The sequence below is a fragment of the Fundulus heteroclitus genome, unplaced genomic scaffold (genome assembly GCF_011125445.2).
Source record: "Fundulus heteroclitus isolate FHET01 unplaced genomic scaffold, MU-UCD_Fhet_4.1 scaffold_131, whole genome shotgun sequence".
In the NCBI taxonomy this organism is placed as follows: domain Eukaryota; kingdom Metazoa; phylum Chordata; class Actinopteri; order Cyprinodontiformes; family Fundulidae; genus Fundulus; species Fundulus heteroclitus.
In genome coordinates this window covers 134,151-154,632 of record NW_023396543.1, presented here as the reverse complement: position 1 = coordinate 154,632, position 20,482 = coordinate 134,151, and the positions used below count along the sequence as shown (strand labels likewise).

Sequence of the window (20,482 nt, the reverse complement as noted above, 5' to 3'; positions counted from 1 at the left end):
AAATTCAATTCAATTAAAAAATACTTTATTTATACCAAAGGGAAATTAAATTTTGATTGCTCATGACTCATTTTGTCAAGGAGCTATTATAGATGGTGATGGCTGCAGCAGGAAAGATCTCTGTAGCGGTCTGTTCTACAACCAATCTGAAGAAGCCTTTGACTGAAGAGTCTGTTTTTCCACTGAAAATGTTAAAGCTACCCTTAAAGGAGCAATAGGCAATATTTCACCACTAGGTGGAGCTTGAGCACTGCCTGTAGACCAAAATAAGATGTATATCAAGCCATGCCTTTCTCTAACCCGCTCCAGCACTCAACATCCATTTCCTCTTCTCCCCCATAGGCTCGTATGAGCCTATTTGCAAAGGATAAATACACAGCAAATAAGAGTCACCTTTCAGAGGAACATGGTTAATGAACAAGTAAGTAACTCATAACTTTATAATGCTGTTAGTAAGATAAGGTTTTGATCCCAATGGATCAAAACCTGTGTTCTCCGCCATTTTGTGCCTGGCAATGGCATTTTATGGGCAGTAAGTGAGTAAGCCCTGAGTGGCAGCTTTTCACATGCACGTACATGCATGTGATCACCACAGAGTGATAGTGTTTGACGTTTAACCATCGTCCATCTACAAAGATGCCTTTAGTTCTGCACAAAACTATTTTTAGTTCTTTCTATCTAAAATAATGAAATATCACTTTTTGCACCTTAAAAAAACTGCCCTAAGAATTATTAAGGGCAAAGTAAATGAAGGAATCACAGGTCAAAGTTTCCACAATCCAAACACTGAATCATTATTCAGATAAATATTTACATATGTGACAGTTCAAACAAACTGTAATCAAAACAATAAATACAAATTTAGCTTTAATTACATATATTTTTAAAAGATGAAATACATAATAGAAATTCCAAAACCATTTTTTAATTAATTTATGTAAAAGTGATATTGTGTTTACATATTTGTATTCTATATTTTTGATTATTGTTCAAATTTTATTAATGAAAAGGAAATAAAAAATTCAAGTTCAAAATAAAATAATGTGAACTGACACTATAGCTTGTCAAATAGAGCCTAACGTGTCAGGTTAACTTGTAGTGGTTGAGCTGCAAGCCAATCATCTTGTCTGTAACAGTGTTAGCTTTGCCTACTGTCTTTGATAAGGTTAGGATAACAGATAGAATGAGCTTGTGTTTTTTAAAACAGGACTACAAAACAATTTAACTATGTACTGGAAGGAAAAACTATTTGACAAATAACTTAGTTTGGAATAGGTTATTTTCTTACCTAAATATGAACTTTTTAAAAAACCGTTACATTGAATTATATATCAATGTATTAATTATTTAAATGTATAAATGTTTGTTTTTTTTAACCACATAAATGATTATCTGTTTAATGACCTATTTAAGAATGATCTTGTTTCAGTTTTGGTTCATGTTAACCATTTAGCATGAACAGAGTGTATTGTTCAAAATTTTTTGTAAAACATTGAAAAATCTGTTTCACCGTTTAAAAACACTGCAAATTATAGATGGAGTCATTTATATATTCTTATTGACTAACCACAATGTCTTCCTACGGTTTCAAAGTGTGTCATTCAACATTATGTATTCCATTTAGGTGAAATTGATTGTTCCTTTAAAGGGTTTTGTCAAATACACCACCTTGAAACTATTCTTCATCTGATATAACTATAGCCAATGCTTACTAAGAAGCTTTCTCATGCTGAGAAAGTGCCATCAGAACAAAGTGAAAGTGTCAGTAGTCAAATTGTTATTCTGAGCAAAGACGGGCTTTCTCGGTGTGAAATCAGAGTTAGATTGAAGGTTTCTCAGGGGGCAGTGCATTGCACTCTAAAACACTTTGATTAAACTCGATCACTTTTATCCAAAGCACGATCAAGCGGACCAAAAGTGACCACACCATCAAAAGATCATTACATCAAGCTTTGCTCACCATGAGGGAGCAAAACAGCATCATTAAAAAGAATTTGCTTAATAAAGAATGCAAGGCGCAAGTTTGCAACGCTGTCAGGACAGGTCTGCCTGGAAGTGGTCTCAGGAGTTGATAAGAGGTGTCTAAACTAATTCTCAAGAGGGAAAATGTGGCTAAGGATTGGCCTAAAAACTATTATTTAATATAGTAGATGTTTTAATATTACAACAAATCCTTGAGTGCATGCAGGAGTGTCATTTTAACCTTGATCTTACCGAAATGAAAGTGTTTTTTTTCTCTTGAAATTAAGCCAATGAATATTAACTGATTCATATCAATTCACAGAAGTGCATCGGTGGAGCAGCTGGAATTTTACTTAGCTTTTGGATGAATTTTAGCTGTATCTGCTCTGAAATGTTTGCATCAGTAAAGGGCCACGCATTCAGACTAAAAATGGGAAAGTTACATTTGTGAAAAAGCTCATAGTTAGCACGGCCATCATTCCAAAAACATCTCCAAATCTATGTTCATAACAGAAAGAGATTGAAAGCTTGCTGTCGCTTCGCCCAACCAGCTCGGGAAGTTCTCCTGAATGTCCCTTCTTTTTCTGAACGGATTCGATGGGAGCAGTTATTTACAGAACTAAACTAAGAGTGCTAAACATTATCAATGTGGTTTGCCAGGTTACGTTTCTGACTGCTACCAGTCAGAGCTGATCGAGCTGGAAATCAGCCAGTTTTAGTCAGAGGTTGTTTGCTGTGCATATCTCTTAAGGCAAATATTAATCAGAAAGATAAGATAGGATAAGATAAGATAGTCTTTATTGATCTCACAATGGAGAAATTCACTTGTCACATCGGCTCATACAAGAAGGTGCAGAGTAGGGAAGGTGCATTCAGTTATATACAGTGAGTCTTCATATATACAATGGGTCAAAAAGAATACCAAAAAAATCTCATTTACATTCTTAGTGGTCTATATATATATATATATATATATATATATATATATATATATATATATATATATATATATATATATATATATATATACACACAAATATATATATATATATATATATACACAAATATATATATATATATATATATATATATATATATATATATTTGTGTATATATATATATATATATATATATACTTAAATATATACATATATACTTAAATATATACATATATCTATGTGCCTACATACATACGTACCTACACATATATACGTGCATATACATTGTATACATTTGTACATACATACATACATACATACATACATGTGTACTGACACTAACATTGGCAAGCAGAAAATAGTTTAACTATTGTGAAAGGCTCTGTACATTGAGGTTTACTGTTGATATGCTGATGGTCCACAAGTGAGAATTTTATCTATGATTTAGTTACAGTGTAAGCTCTCAACTAGTTACCCCTACTTCTGTATTCCCTTGTCCTATCATTTCATTTGCATCTCATAAGTGTATTGATGCCGTACTGCATCCACAGGGCTAACTAGAATTCGCGTCACAACGTCCCACATTCCATTAGTTTGTCAGATTTGATAGCATTGCCAGTAAGGTTTTAGTCTTATGCCTTCAAAACCATGTAATGAATCCTGGCATGGCGGGATGCTGAAAGTGACATTGATATCATTAATAAAAATCTGTCCCTCCTTGTGGTCAGACAGCGTGGCACCCAGCGCAGCGGCAGATTAAATCGGATGAATGTCCACCAGCTCTTGTGTCCTGCGGGGTTATTTTGTAACAAATAATGCCAGCACAGTATATGTGCGCATACTTAACACATTTCTCTCGAGGTCTGTTTGTTCGTTTGTGGCAGGTACATTAATGTATAAAATGTATCGAAGAAAAGATGAGGAGGAAACGGAGGGGGGAGGGACTGAAATATGCCCACTCTTACAGTATATAAGGGGCAAGAGGTTGATGGATGTGTTGGCAGTTGTACATAAAAGAGCAGAAGGGATGGATACAGCCTGAAGATAGAGGAGAGGAGGGGATGATGTAGATGGCCTATAATCCTTAGAGGCTGGCAGGGTTGGGGTCTTGCGAGATTGAAGTTTGAGTTTGTGTGTGCCTCTGTGAATCTGACAGTGATAGTGATCTGCCTATCAAAAAGATGCAGGAAGAAGAAGCTAGTTATGGGGGGGGGGGAGGGGGGTAAAAATAGGAAGGAAAGTAAGAAACAGAGAGGACGAGGCCAGAAAAGCTATTACACATAAAATCAATCAACAGGAGGAGTCGAAGAGAGCACGAGACATGGAGTGAGATGCAGAGAGTCAGATCTTAAAGAAAACCACAGCGAGACAGAAAAGGATGAAGAAGGAATCCTCTGATGACTGCGATATTGATGACAGCACAGTGGGGAAGACGGGATGAACGGATGGGAGAAAAGGAGGCAGGATAAGGAGGCTAAGAACGAGCGATCAAAGCACCCCAGGCTATGAAGCAGCAAGAGTGAGAGAGGTGGGGGAGGAGGGATTTGGGGGTGATGAGGAAGCCTGAGAGGAGGAGGAATGAGGAACTGCGAAGGAAGAATGATGGGTGAGAAGGCACAAGGCAAAAAAAAAAAAAATAGAATAAAAAAAAATGGGAGAAACGTGGAAGATGAGATGGGAAAAAAAATCTTGATGCAGGAAAAGGAAGGAGGAAATATAAGAGGTGGTACAACACCAACAGCGAGCAGAGAAAGAGCAAAGGATGAAAAGGCAAGCAAAAGGGCAAAACCAACCCAGTGATGTGATGAGAAATGAAGGCAACATGGCCAAGTCTATCCCTCTCTTCCTCACACACTCTAGCTAACACATACAGAACCGTCCACCAAAGAAACTTTCCCCCCTCATGTGGGTCAGTGCATCGTAGCATGAGTCTGACTTCAGTCTCCCCATGTTGTTATCTGAGATAAAAACAAGAAAGAGCACACTGCACTTAAGCTGGATCCATTCTCTACCTGTAGGTCTGAAGGGAGGAGGCCGCCTAAATATGTCATGAAAACAAAAAAATTGTCTTCTAGCCTTCACAGGTATTGGCTAAAACAAAACAATATTTTAGGCTTTTATTGGTCTTTTAAAATTATATTTACAAACCACAGTTCTTACTTTGAATGAAAACTGACAGAGCAGTTTAAAGGGGTCTTGGAAAGTTAACTGACTGCAGAAAACATATTATTAACATGTTGCCAGTTGTGTAGAACATTTTTGCATAAAGTATGAACATTCATTCTGTCACTATGGTTCAGAAATGCAACAATCACAAAGAAAAGCACACACTGAAAATGCGAAAAATAAAACTGAAAAGCACATTTAAAATAAATTCTACATGCTTAGGTTTGACATATTAACATTTTTTATTGTCTCATTTTTTAATGTATTGTGTATTTGTGTATTTATTATTATTTATCATTATTCAAGAGATGCATCAATCAGTCGACCATAGATCAGAGTTGACCATCTTCCATTGACTGATTCTGATCGGTGATTCGCAGATCAGATCTGCAAAAATGACATTCCCTGCTGCTTTTCCTACTTTTGTGGCTAATTTCAATAAAACAAGTGTCAGTATTTTTCATCTAAGCAAAGAAGCCGTTGCCATGTTTTTATGTGTTTTTATTAATTTAATTGATCCTATAATTAATTTTTTAGACTAAAACTACCATTGCTATCAAATAACTGGCAGAACTTTTTTCTTCTATATGTCAAACAGCCTTACAGGTCAAGACTTATAAGAAACCTGAAATCTGTATTGGTTATTAAAAAGCGTGATTAGCTTGTCCCATTTTTTATATAAATCCGACTATAATAAGTGTAAAAAAAATGTATTTACTGTGGACAAAGCGAATGACAATCACAGTTGTGACTTACTATACCACATTCATACAAAAAATAAATACAGAGCATAATTCTGTTCAGGTTCTAAATAATTTGGCATAATTAAAATAAAATATACTTAAAATTGAATTAAATATAGAGTATCAACAAAAACAATAGTGAAAAAATAGGCATCTATTGAGTAAAGGTCTTCCTGCGTTTGCAGTGCTTATTGTACAGCGGAAGATGGAGACTATCTTTCTTCATTTTAGTCAGTCTGTTGCATTTTTCTGTGTTTAGTCTGATATTTTGACATTTCTCAATTTTGGCTTCAATTTCTCATAAATGTGGTTTACCTGAGGACAGTTCACTTCCCACAGCTCCAGACAAGGCTGAAAGCAAAGTAATAACACTTGGAGCAGACCTACCGAAAAAAGACCCCGGTGGTCGCTTTCAAAATAAAAGTTCATTTCAAAACACAAAGTAATGCCTTGAGATTTTCAGAAATAATATTAATGACAATTCCCTAACTCATTTCAGCGACATTTTGAAAGGAAAGTGGAAACAGATTGAATTTGACAGGTTTTTATTGAAAACCTCTGCAGATGAAAGTGAGGAATGCATGGTGGAAAGCACAAATATCCACAAATAAGATGTTAGATTTGAGTATCAACTGCTATTTACTAAGATAGCCTTGTCTGAAACCAAAGATTTACCAAAATAATATAAATAGCATGGCCATATTGTTCATATCGTCCTGTGTTTAAGTTGTGCCGTCACATTTCTAGTTATAACGTTTTCTCTGGGTTTCATTTGGATAAAGTGTGAGCGTTTCTCCCACGTTCCCTAATGTTTCCTTTATATCTCTGGTAGAGATAACCTTCTCCACGTCACCCGTTTCTTGCAAAACTTCTATGCACTGCTCCATCTGTAACTGCTGTGTTGCAGCGTTCACCATACCCACATTTCTTAAGCAGAAATGAATAACTGGGTACTATTGACCAAAGTGTTTAAAAGTGTTTTCCATGAAAGTCATTCAAACAAGACAATAGAGTCTCAGAGACACGGCGGAGCAGTCCTGAGATGCTGTGACTAAACCATGCTGTGGTGACAACTTCTGATTTATAGTGTTTCGACAACTTACTATTGAGCTATTTTTTGTTAGTTTTTTTCCTTACTTTATTTGCTGTCCTGAGTCCAGTATATATACCAATAAAAGTAAAAAAAAAAAGTGTAAAAAAACAGTTGGATCCTGTTATTGAATCAGTTTACCCGTCTCCAATTTAGCATTTTCTCTTGTTGGTTGAAGCTTTGCCAGTCAACGTAAAACAGAATAGAAATAACCTTTATTGTCCCACAGAGAGGAATGCAGGTGTACCAGCAGCAAAGTGAAAGGCGAATAGGAGCATTCAAGTACACCACAAACGTAAAAATATAAAAGCAGAAAATAAGAATAACATCAGGATCCTTTCCTCAGTTTTCTGAATAGAACCGATCTTTGTAACCAGGAGCAACATTTCACCAGTTCATTGGCAGAACCTAAGTTTACTTCAGAGTTCTTCTCTGTCTTCAAACTGTGAAAATACTCTTTACCCATCCTCTTCTAATCTAAAAACCGAGACAAGCTCAGTCTGTGTTCTGTCTTCTAGGAATACCAGCTGATTTTACTGGAGAGGCATATATGTCTGCTACAACATGTAAAAGACACAAATAAAAGCATTGATTACAGGTGCTTTCTATAATTTGTTGCTCTTTTTATATTTTGTAGCCTTTGTTGACAACTTTAACATGTCACTGGGGTGCAGCAGTCTGCTGAAGAAGTGCTGAAACAGTTAAGAAAAGATAAAAGTACTATATCTCTATAACAAGCCATAATATTATTACTACTGGCAGTTTTGTGATGGTTAACTGAACTCAGTGTCCTCCACATGTCAGCTGTATACAGTTTTAGCACATAATTGTGCTTTATGTTTTCTGGAGGTTTTTTTCCATGACGCAAATCTCATATGTTTCAGTCAGCCTGTCTGTGATGGAGGGATTGATGAACTCCAATTGTGAATTTACTTTCCTTCTTTTTTGGGCCAAGACCCTCATTTTGTTGCTATTTTAATTGGAACCGTTATTTCTTCTTTAAATATCTACAGCTGCTTTCAGAAGTACTATATTAGACTGACATTTTTGCCAGTTCCTGCCAGATTAGATGATCAGTCTTGCATGGAGGCCAAAAGGTTAAGTTTTCACAATTCCAGAGCATCATCTTACACATGTTTGTTGTGTTCCCCCCTTAAATGGCATGTGGTAAACTACATATGGGACTTTGTATGGTCTTTCAACAATGGCTTTGTTCTCACCGCTCTTTCATAAAGGTCATGTTTTTAGAGTTAACGACCTATAGTTATCTTGTGGCTGAGGTCTGGATCCCCTGTATGTCCTCCAGGGTTACCATGGGCGTCTTAGCTGCTTGGCAGGTTTATGCTCTCCTTGAAGTAAGGAAAGGCGAAAATGGTCAAGGAATATAAATACTTCAGCAAGGCGCAGTGAAAATATTGAGCTGTAGTGACGAATTTACGAAAGTAAACATTTACCTCCTCTGAGTGCTGTTAGTGTATGGGATATTCTGCAGTGTGGTGTGGCACCAAAATGGCCAGATTTTCCTCTACAGCTCTATTGAAAGTGTGGTAACAATCTAAAGCCTTCCAGAAAGAGAGATCTCCCTGGTTTCTAAATATAGTCGTATCTACAAAGTGCTGAAACCCTCCGAATTGAGATTTCCTCCATTTGTTGTCGACTCAGATTATTCTGCTCTACCGTGACAAGATGGTATTGTACTGATAAGAGTGGACACAATATGTTTCCCACAAGTGTGCAGTTTTCAAGCCAAGTTGTTGTGCAAGAAGAGCAGTACCCTTTCGCTCTGTGTGTCATTTATACAAGCAACGCCATCGGCACCTAGCGGCAACCATAAAATGCGTAGTGACAGAGGTAATTAGATTACTCATAATAAACGAATAAGTGTCTAGAAAGGCCATGTTTTGAGATGACAGTGATCTGAATGTTTGACTGCTTCAGAAGTGCAAATTGTTGGTGCGGTGCTGAGTGCCTCTCTGTTCCCTGGATAACTTCTGATTTGGTACAGTGTTGCATTCTCTGCAAGTTATCACCTACAACCAAATAATGGTACTTGGCAATTTATAATACTGTGTCTCATTTAAAATGAGCATTAGTGTAAGAATGTGTCAACAGGTTATGTTAACATTAATACATTTTTTGACTGTTGTTTTTTTTTCTAACATTAATATGCACTTGTTAGGGCCTGGAAAAAGCTCAAATCTGATGAATATTAATAATAAAGCAACCATCTAAAGTAATAATGAAACCATGTATAGGCAAATACATGCATAGGGACATCCATGGATAAGGATGTGGGAAGATGGATAGCAAAATACCATTTTTTTTGGGTACAAAAGATTCCTGAGTTGTAAAGTTTTCAAATTAGATATAATTTTGATATTCCAAACCTTAACTATTTTTGTTTCTACCTTTTAGACATCAAACTTCTAAATATTAGTTTTAATATATATATATATGTGTGTGTATGTATGTATGTATGTATGTATGTGTGTGTGTGTCATTTATGTTTAAAGCAAATAGAGAATTGATAACAGTCTGTAACTAGCATTTGAGTAGATGTAACGTCAAGTGAAAGTGTACTTTAAGTAAAAAACTTTTTTCAAAATGATTCAACAGTTTGTAGAACAAACTTTCAAACCATTAACCTTAAAATGTAGTTCTATGTACAACTTTTTAAGCTTCCTTTGTAGGTTCAGAGTAAATGTTATCCTCTCCTTTTTAAAATATTGGTTTAGTTTATGTTCCACCACAGCAATTATGTTGAGTTTCAGACTTTGACAAAGCAATTGCAAATTTCTGTGTTTTGCTACTGTATTTGCTCTATTTTGTGACGATTGTTGGGGCAAGCTCTAGCTGTCAGACAGATGACCTCACATTTGACTTTAGAATAATTTGTAGACCAGGTTTGCTAGAATATGTTTGAAGCTCGTAACAGCCAAAGTTAAAACGGCTAAAACCACTGAGTTTGTCCTCTAAAGCTTTTACTCATACTTCTGTTGATAGCAAAACTATCTTTCCATTCCTTCCTAGGATAAATATTTTGCATAAGTGTACAGTATATAGCAACTATTACTGTTAAATATAAATATGTAAATTAAGATTTGACTTCTCAATTTACACCACTTTTGGGTGACTAAAATGTAGTAGAATGTATGCGACTAAAAATAGACTGAAAGAAAAATGACAACAGACGACTGTACTGTGGCTGGAACCCAGGTGTTGGTCCTGTGGTTTCAATACCAAAAATCTTTTACCGAAATACTTTAAAGTTTGTATCCCTCATGTTTTTTCAAGGAAGAGTGTTTAAGATGCCTTATGTTGGACAGAACTTTACAAACATAAGCTTTGCTGCTACATGGCTTTCAAAGACAAGAGGTGGTTGCCCCCACCTCCTTATTTCCCTTTTTATATATTTATATTTGAAATGTTTTCATTGAGAGCAAAGCGTAACTGAAATCAAAGCTTGTTTATGTGCACATACTTGGTGATTCAGAATTATTCTGATTCAAACTTTGTCATTTTCTGATTGTAGTGGCTGATTATAGTTTGCAAGTAACTTGCTTGCTGAGCCTTAAACAGATATAGCTGTAAGACTTTTACAGTGTCAGAGTCTGAGTTTGCTGGGATGTCCACTATGGGGAAGATCGGTAATTGTCTGAACAGTTTTCTTCTTGTAAGTCATTTCTGTCATTGTACAACTTTGAGCTTCAAATTTTGACTGATGGGCTACAACAATTCCCTCTAAGGTCATTGTTGATTTCTTTACCGCTTTCGCAACACACACAATCATAGACCAACCCCGCAAACTGTCAGAACTCCTGCTTGTATTGAGGTTCAGAGCTACTCGCCATTGTTGATGTTACGGTAACACCAGGGAGTAACATCTTCCCATGACTATTTTGGATCGTATTTCTCCTGGTGATTTAATTACACATTGAAAATTGCTGGCGAGAAATTTGTATTCTTCTGTTGTAAGACAATGATTAAATTAGATGCTTATTGGATTTCAGGACGCCTACTTAAGCATGACTAGATAAGATTTTTACGAAACAAAATTTCGTTCTGTGCCTCACCAGAGAAGGTTTTGATTAAAATCAGATAAAGGCAAGCTAAGTTACTCGTTTATCCAAAATAAACTTTTAAAGCATAACATAGATAAAATAACTACTTGTTTTACTCTCCTCTTAAGAGATTAATTTATAAACTGTTGGAGTTTGAGTTTAGTTTGATTATTATGGCTCCATTGTAGCATATCTTTTTCATTTTATTCCTTTGTTTTAGGTTACAAGTGTTACTTTCACCAGTATCCTGTTCTTATACAACTGTTTCCCATTGATCAATTACTTACCCGTGTTATATCAAGTAATCACAGTCCCCAGTATAAATACTCCTTTGGTTCAGTTACTCCATGTCACATCCTCTGTTGTCATCATCCTGTTTTTGCTGCTACATTCTGCTCATTAAAGTGTTTTTCTCGCTATCCACCTGCTGTGTTCATCTCTGCATCTGGGTCCCCAACAACACCAAAACATGACATGACCTAGCGACAATGGCTACTAGACACCGCAATACTGGAAACTGTAACACAGATGTGCCATCATGGCTATTGGAGTACAAGCAACGCTTAACTATAATTAGCCAGTGCAACATAGGAAAGCTTTCTAGTCATTTATCATGTTGACTGCATGCACATTAAAACGAAGGTAATCAGAGATGGCTAAAGGTATTTCACCCTCCCTCCTGTGAATGTGCCACAAATGTCTCTCTTTATTAGAGCAGCTGCTCCTGAAGTGGTCTCTACTAAGTCTTGCCGTCAAATGATGACACACAACAGAATTGGTGAGGATCCAAATTGAATCATGTGGCAGCTGAAATTATCACGTTGCATGACATTCGGGTTGTTTCAAATCAGGTCGAGGTGCAAGGCTACATTCAGAAAAAGCAGGGAAATGTTTGCAATATACATTGAATACATTTGTTTTTGTTTTTTCAAACAGATATGTCTTGCTTTAAAACTGGTTATCAAATTATAGAAAGAGCTGGAGACTTTCAATAGCATTTGAACATTAGACCCTAATAAAAGTAAGCGTTTTTAACTCTTTTAACTCTAAATTTAGATTTTAGGGACATTTTGTGCCTAATCGGTGGTTTATTAAAATCTACTGCCATGCAATCTCAAGCTTGCATTCACAGTTTTCCGCAGCCACAGGTGGCTTTATCTAGGACAGAAACACAGGTAGGCAGATAAACTCTGAGCCAATTTTCAGGTCTAAGGGAAGAGAGCACATAGTTGTAGGAAAAGTTCAGCCATTAGCTATATCTACAAGAGAAACAGGACTAAACACTGAAAGAACAGCAAACAATACAACATGAGGGAGTAGTAGGAGAATGACAGCAAAGTGCTATTTTAGGAACATGTGGATCAATCAGGAGTTGTATTCACAAAGATTCTGAATCCTCTCAGTGAGCTCCTAACTTAGCCTAAAAATTTCTGCTATGAAGTTTTAACTTAAAGGTTATTCAGATAGTTGCTGGAAATGACTCTAGCCACGTTTGCATCCAATTGCAATCTAAATTTTGAGCAAACTTTGAAAACGTTGCAAAAATTAAAATCCAAATTATGCATGTTTCCATCCAGTGGTTCAAAGTGAATTAACCAGGCTATGTAAGGGTTAATTTTGTCGGAAGATGACGTTATCCATGGCCATAAAAAAAAAAAAAAAAAAAAAAAAAACATGTAGGAGGAGTTGCAAACAAGCATGGACCACATGTCTAAACAGAAAAAAAAAAAAAAAAAACTTGGAAATCCAGCTTCTGAGTAAGGAGACGACAGAAATTCTTCTCTTGGTTAGGAGGCGTGGTTGACCCCGTTGCTAGGTGTTACGCTTTCTTCCAAGAGCTGTGATTGGCTGATACAAAAAACAAATAAACAACACAAATGTGCTCCTAGTAATCAGTGGAGAGAAATTAACTGATTAGATTGGATCTAGAAATGTGTTTCATGATGAGCAAACTCAGGAAAATTTGCTAATTGTCACACAGCACAAAGTGTTTGAACGAACACATGCTCATTATTTTTGATTTGCTTATCGTTACGTTTACTCGTCACACTGGTTATTTTACTACTTCATCCATGTGATATCAACGGGCACTCACCTGTCAGCATTTCATCGTAATTGCCTGCTTGTACAAAGCCTTTGTATTTGGCAAAACCACCAAAACCAGGAGGGTTGAACGGTAAATTGATCACGGTGCAAAGAAGCCAACTTCGCAGCTCATTGCTGATCATATCAATGCGTCTTTTTCTCTGTGCATATTTTTCCTCGTTTTTATGCACCAGCATGGAAAGGCAAGCAAAGATTGCTAGAAAAACAAATTTCTAGATGACCCTGTAGACGGTTGATATCATCATGTACAATACAGGAAGTACTTTAAAGCATTTGCTGTATTGTAGATTCTCACCTCTTTTACATGCTCCTTCTACGTATAGAGAGTCTGTATTGGGCTTTATCTTGACTAGTGTGTGTATATATGCATATATTTTCTGCCACTTTTTCTAAATCTTCTAGAACCTTTATTGTGTAGAGCATCTTAAAGTTTGTAAATAAAATATAAATTCCTCTGCACTAGACTGTACATTTTTCCACTTGTTATTCATGATAAAATATTTTTCCTATCTATTTATACTCAATAAAATTAGGTTATTGAGCTGCTCATTTAACCTTTTCTCCTGCTGAGACTATTTAATTTCCCTCAATGGGGATGATAAAGTTGATCTAATCTACATATTAATAATTGTATGATTGTTAAAGACATTTATGTGGTCATTTCCTTCAGCGGTTAGGTGGTGAAGAAACCAAACAGATTCCAACATCTTTCCTGCTTAAGACGCTTTAAGTCTCGCTAAACATCCTCCTCACTACTAAAGATGAGAAAACATGGCATTCAAGTTGGGCAGATGCGTTTTGCTCTTCTTAAGTCAGGAAATGGCTACAGACATTAGCCACTGGCTCTTACCCATGCAGTTACATCAACAATTCTGAAGTTTAAAACATCTGGTACAGTGAAAAACAAAGCTGGACATTGATTCAAGCATATCTTGTGCAGCGAGAAGGATAGCAAGGAAGGTAAAACAAAAAATCCTCAACTGAGTAGAACTACAGCTAGTAGGGCCATGTTGGGCTCTGTAACTATTTATATACCAACCAGTTGAATTGGATACCTGTCAGGAAAAAGAATCCTCTGTCCTACACTCCAAATGTAAATATGTGGATTTTACTAAATGCTACAAGGGTAAATGCTACCGTATATTTTCCTGAATTAGATTTAGATGTGATTTTCATCAGTTTGGATTCATGTCTCGTTATTTTGTTGATCTGTTTTCTCACACAAATAATTTAATCCAGTCTGTATTTACTTTGTTTCTTTCAATACGTCCGGATATTAATTTTGACAGTGTACAATTTTTCAATCTCCTTTTAGCACATTTCTAATTTTCTTGCATTTCCGGTTCGTTTACCTTAGATTCACATCTTAAATCAGCGCACCTTGAGGGATTTCCGTCTGTCTGTCAACTGTCACTGGCAGATGAACTTGCTTGAGGCCTGGAAGAGGTGTGTGCGCAGGAGTGTGTTTGTGTGCGGATGCGCGTGAAAGTGCAGGTCTATGTCCATCAGTGCTTGCCGATGTCCTGCCGTTGTCAAGATAAACCTGTGACAGCTGCCATCCTGCAAGCAGCACTCTCTCCAACGGCGTGAACACACACACACACACACAAAGACACACACCTAATGCACAATGCTTCATTGCTTTCTTGAAAGTATGATGGCACCTCAGCAGGTCTTGGTTTGGCCTGTTGGGTCATTTACACAAATCTCCTTGACTGTCTAGCGGTGAAATGACTGTCTGGGTATCTGAATGGTCTGTCTGTCTTCCTGCCTCACTGCCTCTCTGCTTTTCTTTTCTTTTCTTTGATGTATTTATTTATTTTTCAGTGGGACTGATTCAGCAGACAGTACATGAATGCTTTACGAATAAATACCATATTTTTGTTCTTTGCCTCAGCAACGGTGATTTGAGAGGATGAATCCAACACAGCTCTAGACAGGTGTTCATTCATCCTCAGTACAAATTTCATATTAATTTTGGCCTTTCAGTGATAGATTTGAATCATTCTTCTATTGGACTTAGGGGTGTTGGAATAATTATATGACTTTCGACTATGTTTAAAAACAATACTGGGTGCCCAAGTGAAACTAGGAATAAGACGTTATTCAAATATTAAACACAGTAATGTGAGCCCTTCTGTAAGATGTTGCCCATCTCTGAGTTGGAGAAAATCCACAATAAATTCAAACTTCAAATTGTTCTGCCCTCAAAACTCAACAATTCAAATAAAAACAGCATCCATCCCCACAATGAGTATGTACTCCACATGGCACAGTGTATTGTCCTTAAGTTCCCTCACTGATCTATTGAAACAGTCTCAGTTCACCATATATGTGATTCTAAGCAAATTACTTTGTTTTCCATTCAGTTCCTTGCTTCTTTCTTTGGTACAGTCTGTACCTGCAATTTAACCTCTTCAAAATTAACCCGATTCACGACTTTTCCTTTTGTTTAATTCCAGTACTTGCCTCTGTTTGTTCCCTGTTTATTTCTGTCCCCCTTATTGCCTACTGTATTTCCTGTCACCTCTCAGTGTTCTGTCCACTTTCTAATATATTTTGCATATATATCTGTCTATCTATATCTGTAGATAGATAGATTTATATAGATATGTGTGTTTGCGTGTGTGAATTGGTTATCATCTGTCACCAGATGTGAGTCTCGTACAATAGGTGCTCTATTTGCCCCTTCTCGCGGATGGAGTTTGGTTTGGTTCCTTGCCTTATCTCTGTCATCTGTACATGCATCTCCCCCTCCCTACCCTTCTCTACAAGACAGCATCCCCGTGGATGATTCTAAAGCATGTGCATGTACACCTGACAGTGCTTGTCTGCACTCCTATAAACGAGGTCGTTTTTCAGCTTCTCAGAGAGTGCGCTTTAAGGATGACACCCATCTGGTGTGTATACAATAGATGTCTTCTCTAAACGCCGTCAATATCAACATGTGATGGGTTTTGGAACAATCTGGTGTCATCCAAATTTGCACTTTCTGGCAGGCAGTGAAATACCTATCTGCTATAAGAGTGTACAACATGAATTATTGCCTCTTTTATGTATAAATTATACAGGAATAATTTATACCAAGATTACAGTTTTACTCTTGGGGAAAAAATGTTCAACATTGTGTTTTTTTTTTTGTTGTTGTTTTTTTTTGGTCAATGGGACTCTGGCAAGGTACGTTTTGCTTTGATTTTAACAATGCAAGTAACAGATGGATATTCCTAGTGTTTTTCCTTCTTACATAAAACAAAGCCAGTGTGCCATTGACTCAAAAAGATCCAACGTAGAATATTTTTTCTCAGTGAGTATCTGTATAAATTATGCGTATAATTTATGCCATGTACACAGCGCAATCCATGTGTCTTTATCTGTTACACAGTAATCAGCACTACAACCAGTTATGCAAGGCTATCAATCAGATGTGATTGACAATTATGGAAAATTTAGAAGAAAAACAAACAAACTGTTGTTGCATCTGTTTAAAATGTCTTCAAAACAAATTGAAGTTGAATTCAATCTGATTCTAAGTCAGCCAATTGGCAATGAATCCAACACAAATTTCCTAGGTGGTGATTGGAGGAGATGAGAGAGGAGCTACTCTAAGAGATGTAGCATATTATTAATAATGTACAAGAAGAGGACAGTAGCTGTGAGTGTTACGGGAACTGCAGCCATATCCCCTGAACCCAACTCCTAATTCTAACTGGCCATAATTAAAAACTTTTAAATGTTCCTCTAAAAAATATACTAGCAAAGACTGCTCAGCCGTGCCATCGACATGCTGTTTTTCATACTTACTTCATATCCAAGGAGTGATGTGAGACCTCCATATTTTCACAATGTATGGTTTGCTAATACAACCTGACAGTTTATATATTATGAGATAGTCATTCATTTCTAACATGCAATATAACATGCATAGAGCAAAAACATGGGATACTAAAAATGAAGGCAGCAGAGAAAAGCCACCTCCTAGAGGGAGAGAGTTGGGGAGTTGGGCTGGCTGACTTGGAATTTTCACGTGATGTTAGGTGTTTCATGAATTAGATCTGGAAAGTCTGATTTGGTAAATTATTTTGAATTTAATTGACTCGTCAAATCTTAGAAAGGATAAAAGAATCCAATTCCAAAAAGCAAGAAATTTTAATAAAAAGAAAATTAAAAAATAAAAAAAGTCCGCCCCCTCAGTCCCTCCTCCTCTCCCTAACCCAGGTTTTCTATTTGTCACTCTGATTTGATTGACAGCTGAGGACACATGTGGGGGCACTGTGAGGGGCGGCAGTGGGGTGGTGACCAGTCCCGGTTACCCCGGCAACTATGGTAACCAAGCCGACTGTACTTGGATCCTATTGGCCGAACCTGGAGACACCATCTCTGTCATCTTTACAGACTTCCAGACTGAAGAAAAGTATGACTACCTGGAAGTGGAGGGCTCAGAACCACCAACCATCTGGTGAGTTCTTCTCTTACTTATGCGTTTGAGTGTTGCTTTTTGTACAAGTGGGTATTTGTGACAAAATGTGCTTCTGTTCATTTAGTCTGAATTTCTTGGTTCTTCCAATTATGATTTTGAACATTTTCATCAATCCCATTCTCAAAAGCCATAATGGCTGCCGTGAGCAATACATGCATCCATTGAAAGCTGATTTAAGTAATAATTTTTTGTAAAGCTTACACAGACTTGCAGTCAGTCATTGTTTCATGGCATTACATAGCATCAAACTTAATATAGTATAATGATAAAATACATATCAAAATAAAATGTTTTATGTATTTAATATTGCTTTTATTTATAGCATACATAAAATAACATGAAATTTGAGACAATATTTAATTTTATCGACACTTTTGAATTACACATAAATTACAGTAATGAAAAAAACAAGCTAATCTAATCTAAAGTTAGTTCTAAAGCAATGGCAAATGAAAGGCCAAAAGAAAAGTAAAAATAAATACCAGAGTACATTTTGCTAGATAATAATAATAAGGCAAACTCAGGTTAAAAAAAAAATATATATTCAAGTTAAACAAACAAAAAAAAAATCCAGCCTATTTACACAACAACATGAGAAAATAGGCAATGTGCATGATATTACAGCAAAAGAAGTAACTAAGGTGTGCCAGAGGCGGGTCGAGTACCAAAAAAATTGCACTGAAGTAAGAGTAGCACTACTTCAACATATTTTTACTTAAGTTAAAGTAAAACATATTCAGCCAAGAATTTACTCAAGTAAGAGTAAAACAAATATATTCAGTAACAAGGCTACTCAAGTACTGAATAACTAATTATAACATCTTTTTTAATATTTAAAATCCATGTTATCAGACAGACAAAAATATACAGTTATATGAAAATTCATTGTATTTTACAGACTATGATGTAAAAAAATATATAAAGAATGACAATTACAAAATGGACTCAAGCAGAAGAAGCACTTTTCAAAATAATCTTCAACATAAAACATGAAACCACTTCTTACAGCTGTTAATGATAATACAGTATGTTAAAACACTGCAAATTACATTCAACGACAATATCTACTATTTCCTGTATGTTCACATGACCTCCAAATGGCTTAATAAGCTCAGCAGATAGAAATGAACATTAAAATAACAAAGCTTGTGTCCAAGAAGTCTTATTCAACATAAACTCTAGATGTGTGTCTCTCTGATGCTTTTTCAGCTCAAACAAGTCTGTTCTTTATGCTGTGAAGTTACTCATGGTGGGTGGATTATCCAAAAACTTTATTCAAGTTATGAGTAGCACTACTTCATAATATACCTCAAGTAAAAGTCAAAAGTAAAGTGCAGTAAAACTACTTGTAAAAATACATTTTGTTTAAAAAGTTACTCAATTAAATGTAACTAGTTACTATCCACCTCTGACTGTAAACTCTTCATGATAAGGTCAGAACTCATGCAACCATTATCATGTTGTAAACTAATCCATATTCTTTTAAGTTTCAACTTTTTTTCTTTATTGATTTGGAAAATCTAATTGTCTATCAATGTAAGGTTATTTTGTTACTGTTTATGTTTAGCTGCTTTGTGAGATATGGCTGATGTACAGTATATTGTATTTTATATTGCAATCCCTGTGTTGCTTGTGTATTCTTTGAATCTTATGTGTATGTGTTCACCCATTTTCCAAAAACATAAATAAAATAAAAACAGTTATAATGATTTAATACCTTTAGTAATAATCGGCTTACTTCAAACAAGTTTGAATTGAGTGCAATTCCCAGATTTGAGTTACAGCTTGTGAGGTAAACAGATCACAGAATTACTGATTTGCATTTTAGTAAAACAGCGGAGAAGGGATGAGTGAGTTTAATGTTAAGTATAGACACACTATGTAGCCTAACAGTGTACCCAGTGGGATACTTGGATATGTCTTAATGCACAGCCTTACAGCTCAGAAAAACTAACTTCTAAGTTAAGAGAGCCTTACAGCTCAGAAAAACTAACTTCTAAGTTAGGAGAGTTTTACCTAATAAAAAAAAATTGTTTTCACTTTAATATATATATATATATAAACATTTTCCACAGATGCAGGAAGTTTGGACCTGCCATATCCAATGAAATGCTGGGCAGCAGAGCACCATCTGCTGACATAATAATCATGCTGGCCCTTATCTATACTTTACTGGAAAGAAAAGTTTGCTTGACATTACTGACCTGACATTTCAGTGCTGACTTCATGCCGCAATTGTACCACACCAAGGAGTACACCAATAAAAAGTTATGAGTAGAAAAGATAAGTTTGAACTTAACTAGGAAAATGTAATAAAAAGAGAACATTATTACAGATATAAAATAAAGTGTTTATGTTTGCTGTAAAGATGCCGCAGTCGGCTTTGACTGTAAGCAAATGTGAAGAGCTATCATTTATGGGTGTATGGCTCATAGGTCACACAGGGATTGAGTGATCTCTGATGGTTCAACTTTTAACAGCCCTCCATGGATTTTCAAATGGTTCACTCATAACATTTTATTGCTCTGGCTGTTTATTGATTGTTGGTAAATTAGGGTATTGATCAACCATTGCCATCGCTGTAACCAATTTGAATCCAATCATGGTTAGGGATATTAGATTGTGTGCATGTACATTGATTTGGAAGTAATGATGGTAGTTGCTCCCAGGCAAGCCTGAGAAATACTGCACAGGTGCAAACCGTCATACTCCTGCTCAGGGTTTACATGTGTGTGTGTAAGGATATGTGTGTTTATTTGCTGGAAGTCTATGTAAAAGAGACAAAGGCTGACCAAGTAATAGTACTAACATTGTAACCACAGAAATTTGATAAAGGGTTCATATTTCTGAACTAGTTATGCTCTTCTATGCACATTTTTATCCTATATACTCGTTTGCATACACAAAGTAGTCGCATGAAGCTTTTGTGAATTATACTT

The 20,482-nt window shown here is 36.1% G+C and overlaps 1 protein-coding gene across 1 annotated transcript in view; it reads left to right on the top strand.

Annotated features, from left to right (window-relative positions):
• LOC118558589 (CUB and sushi domain-containing protein 3-like) overlaps positions 1-20,482 on the top strand; it is a gene marked incomplete at its 3' end in the record, with an annotated part of 433,060 nt that overhangs the window by 282,063 nt on the left and 130,515 nt on the right. Inside the window, exon 5 of the mRNA XM_036129041.1 lies at positions 17,315-17,522. Coding sequence (XP_035984934.1) covers positions 17,315-17,522 — 208 coding nt within the window. The remainder of the gene's footprint in view (positions 1-17,314; positions 17,523-20,482) is intronic.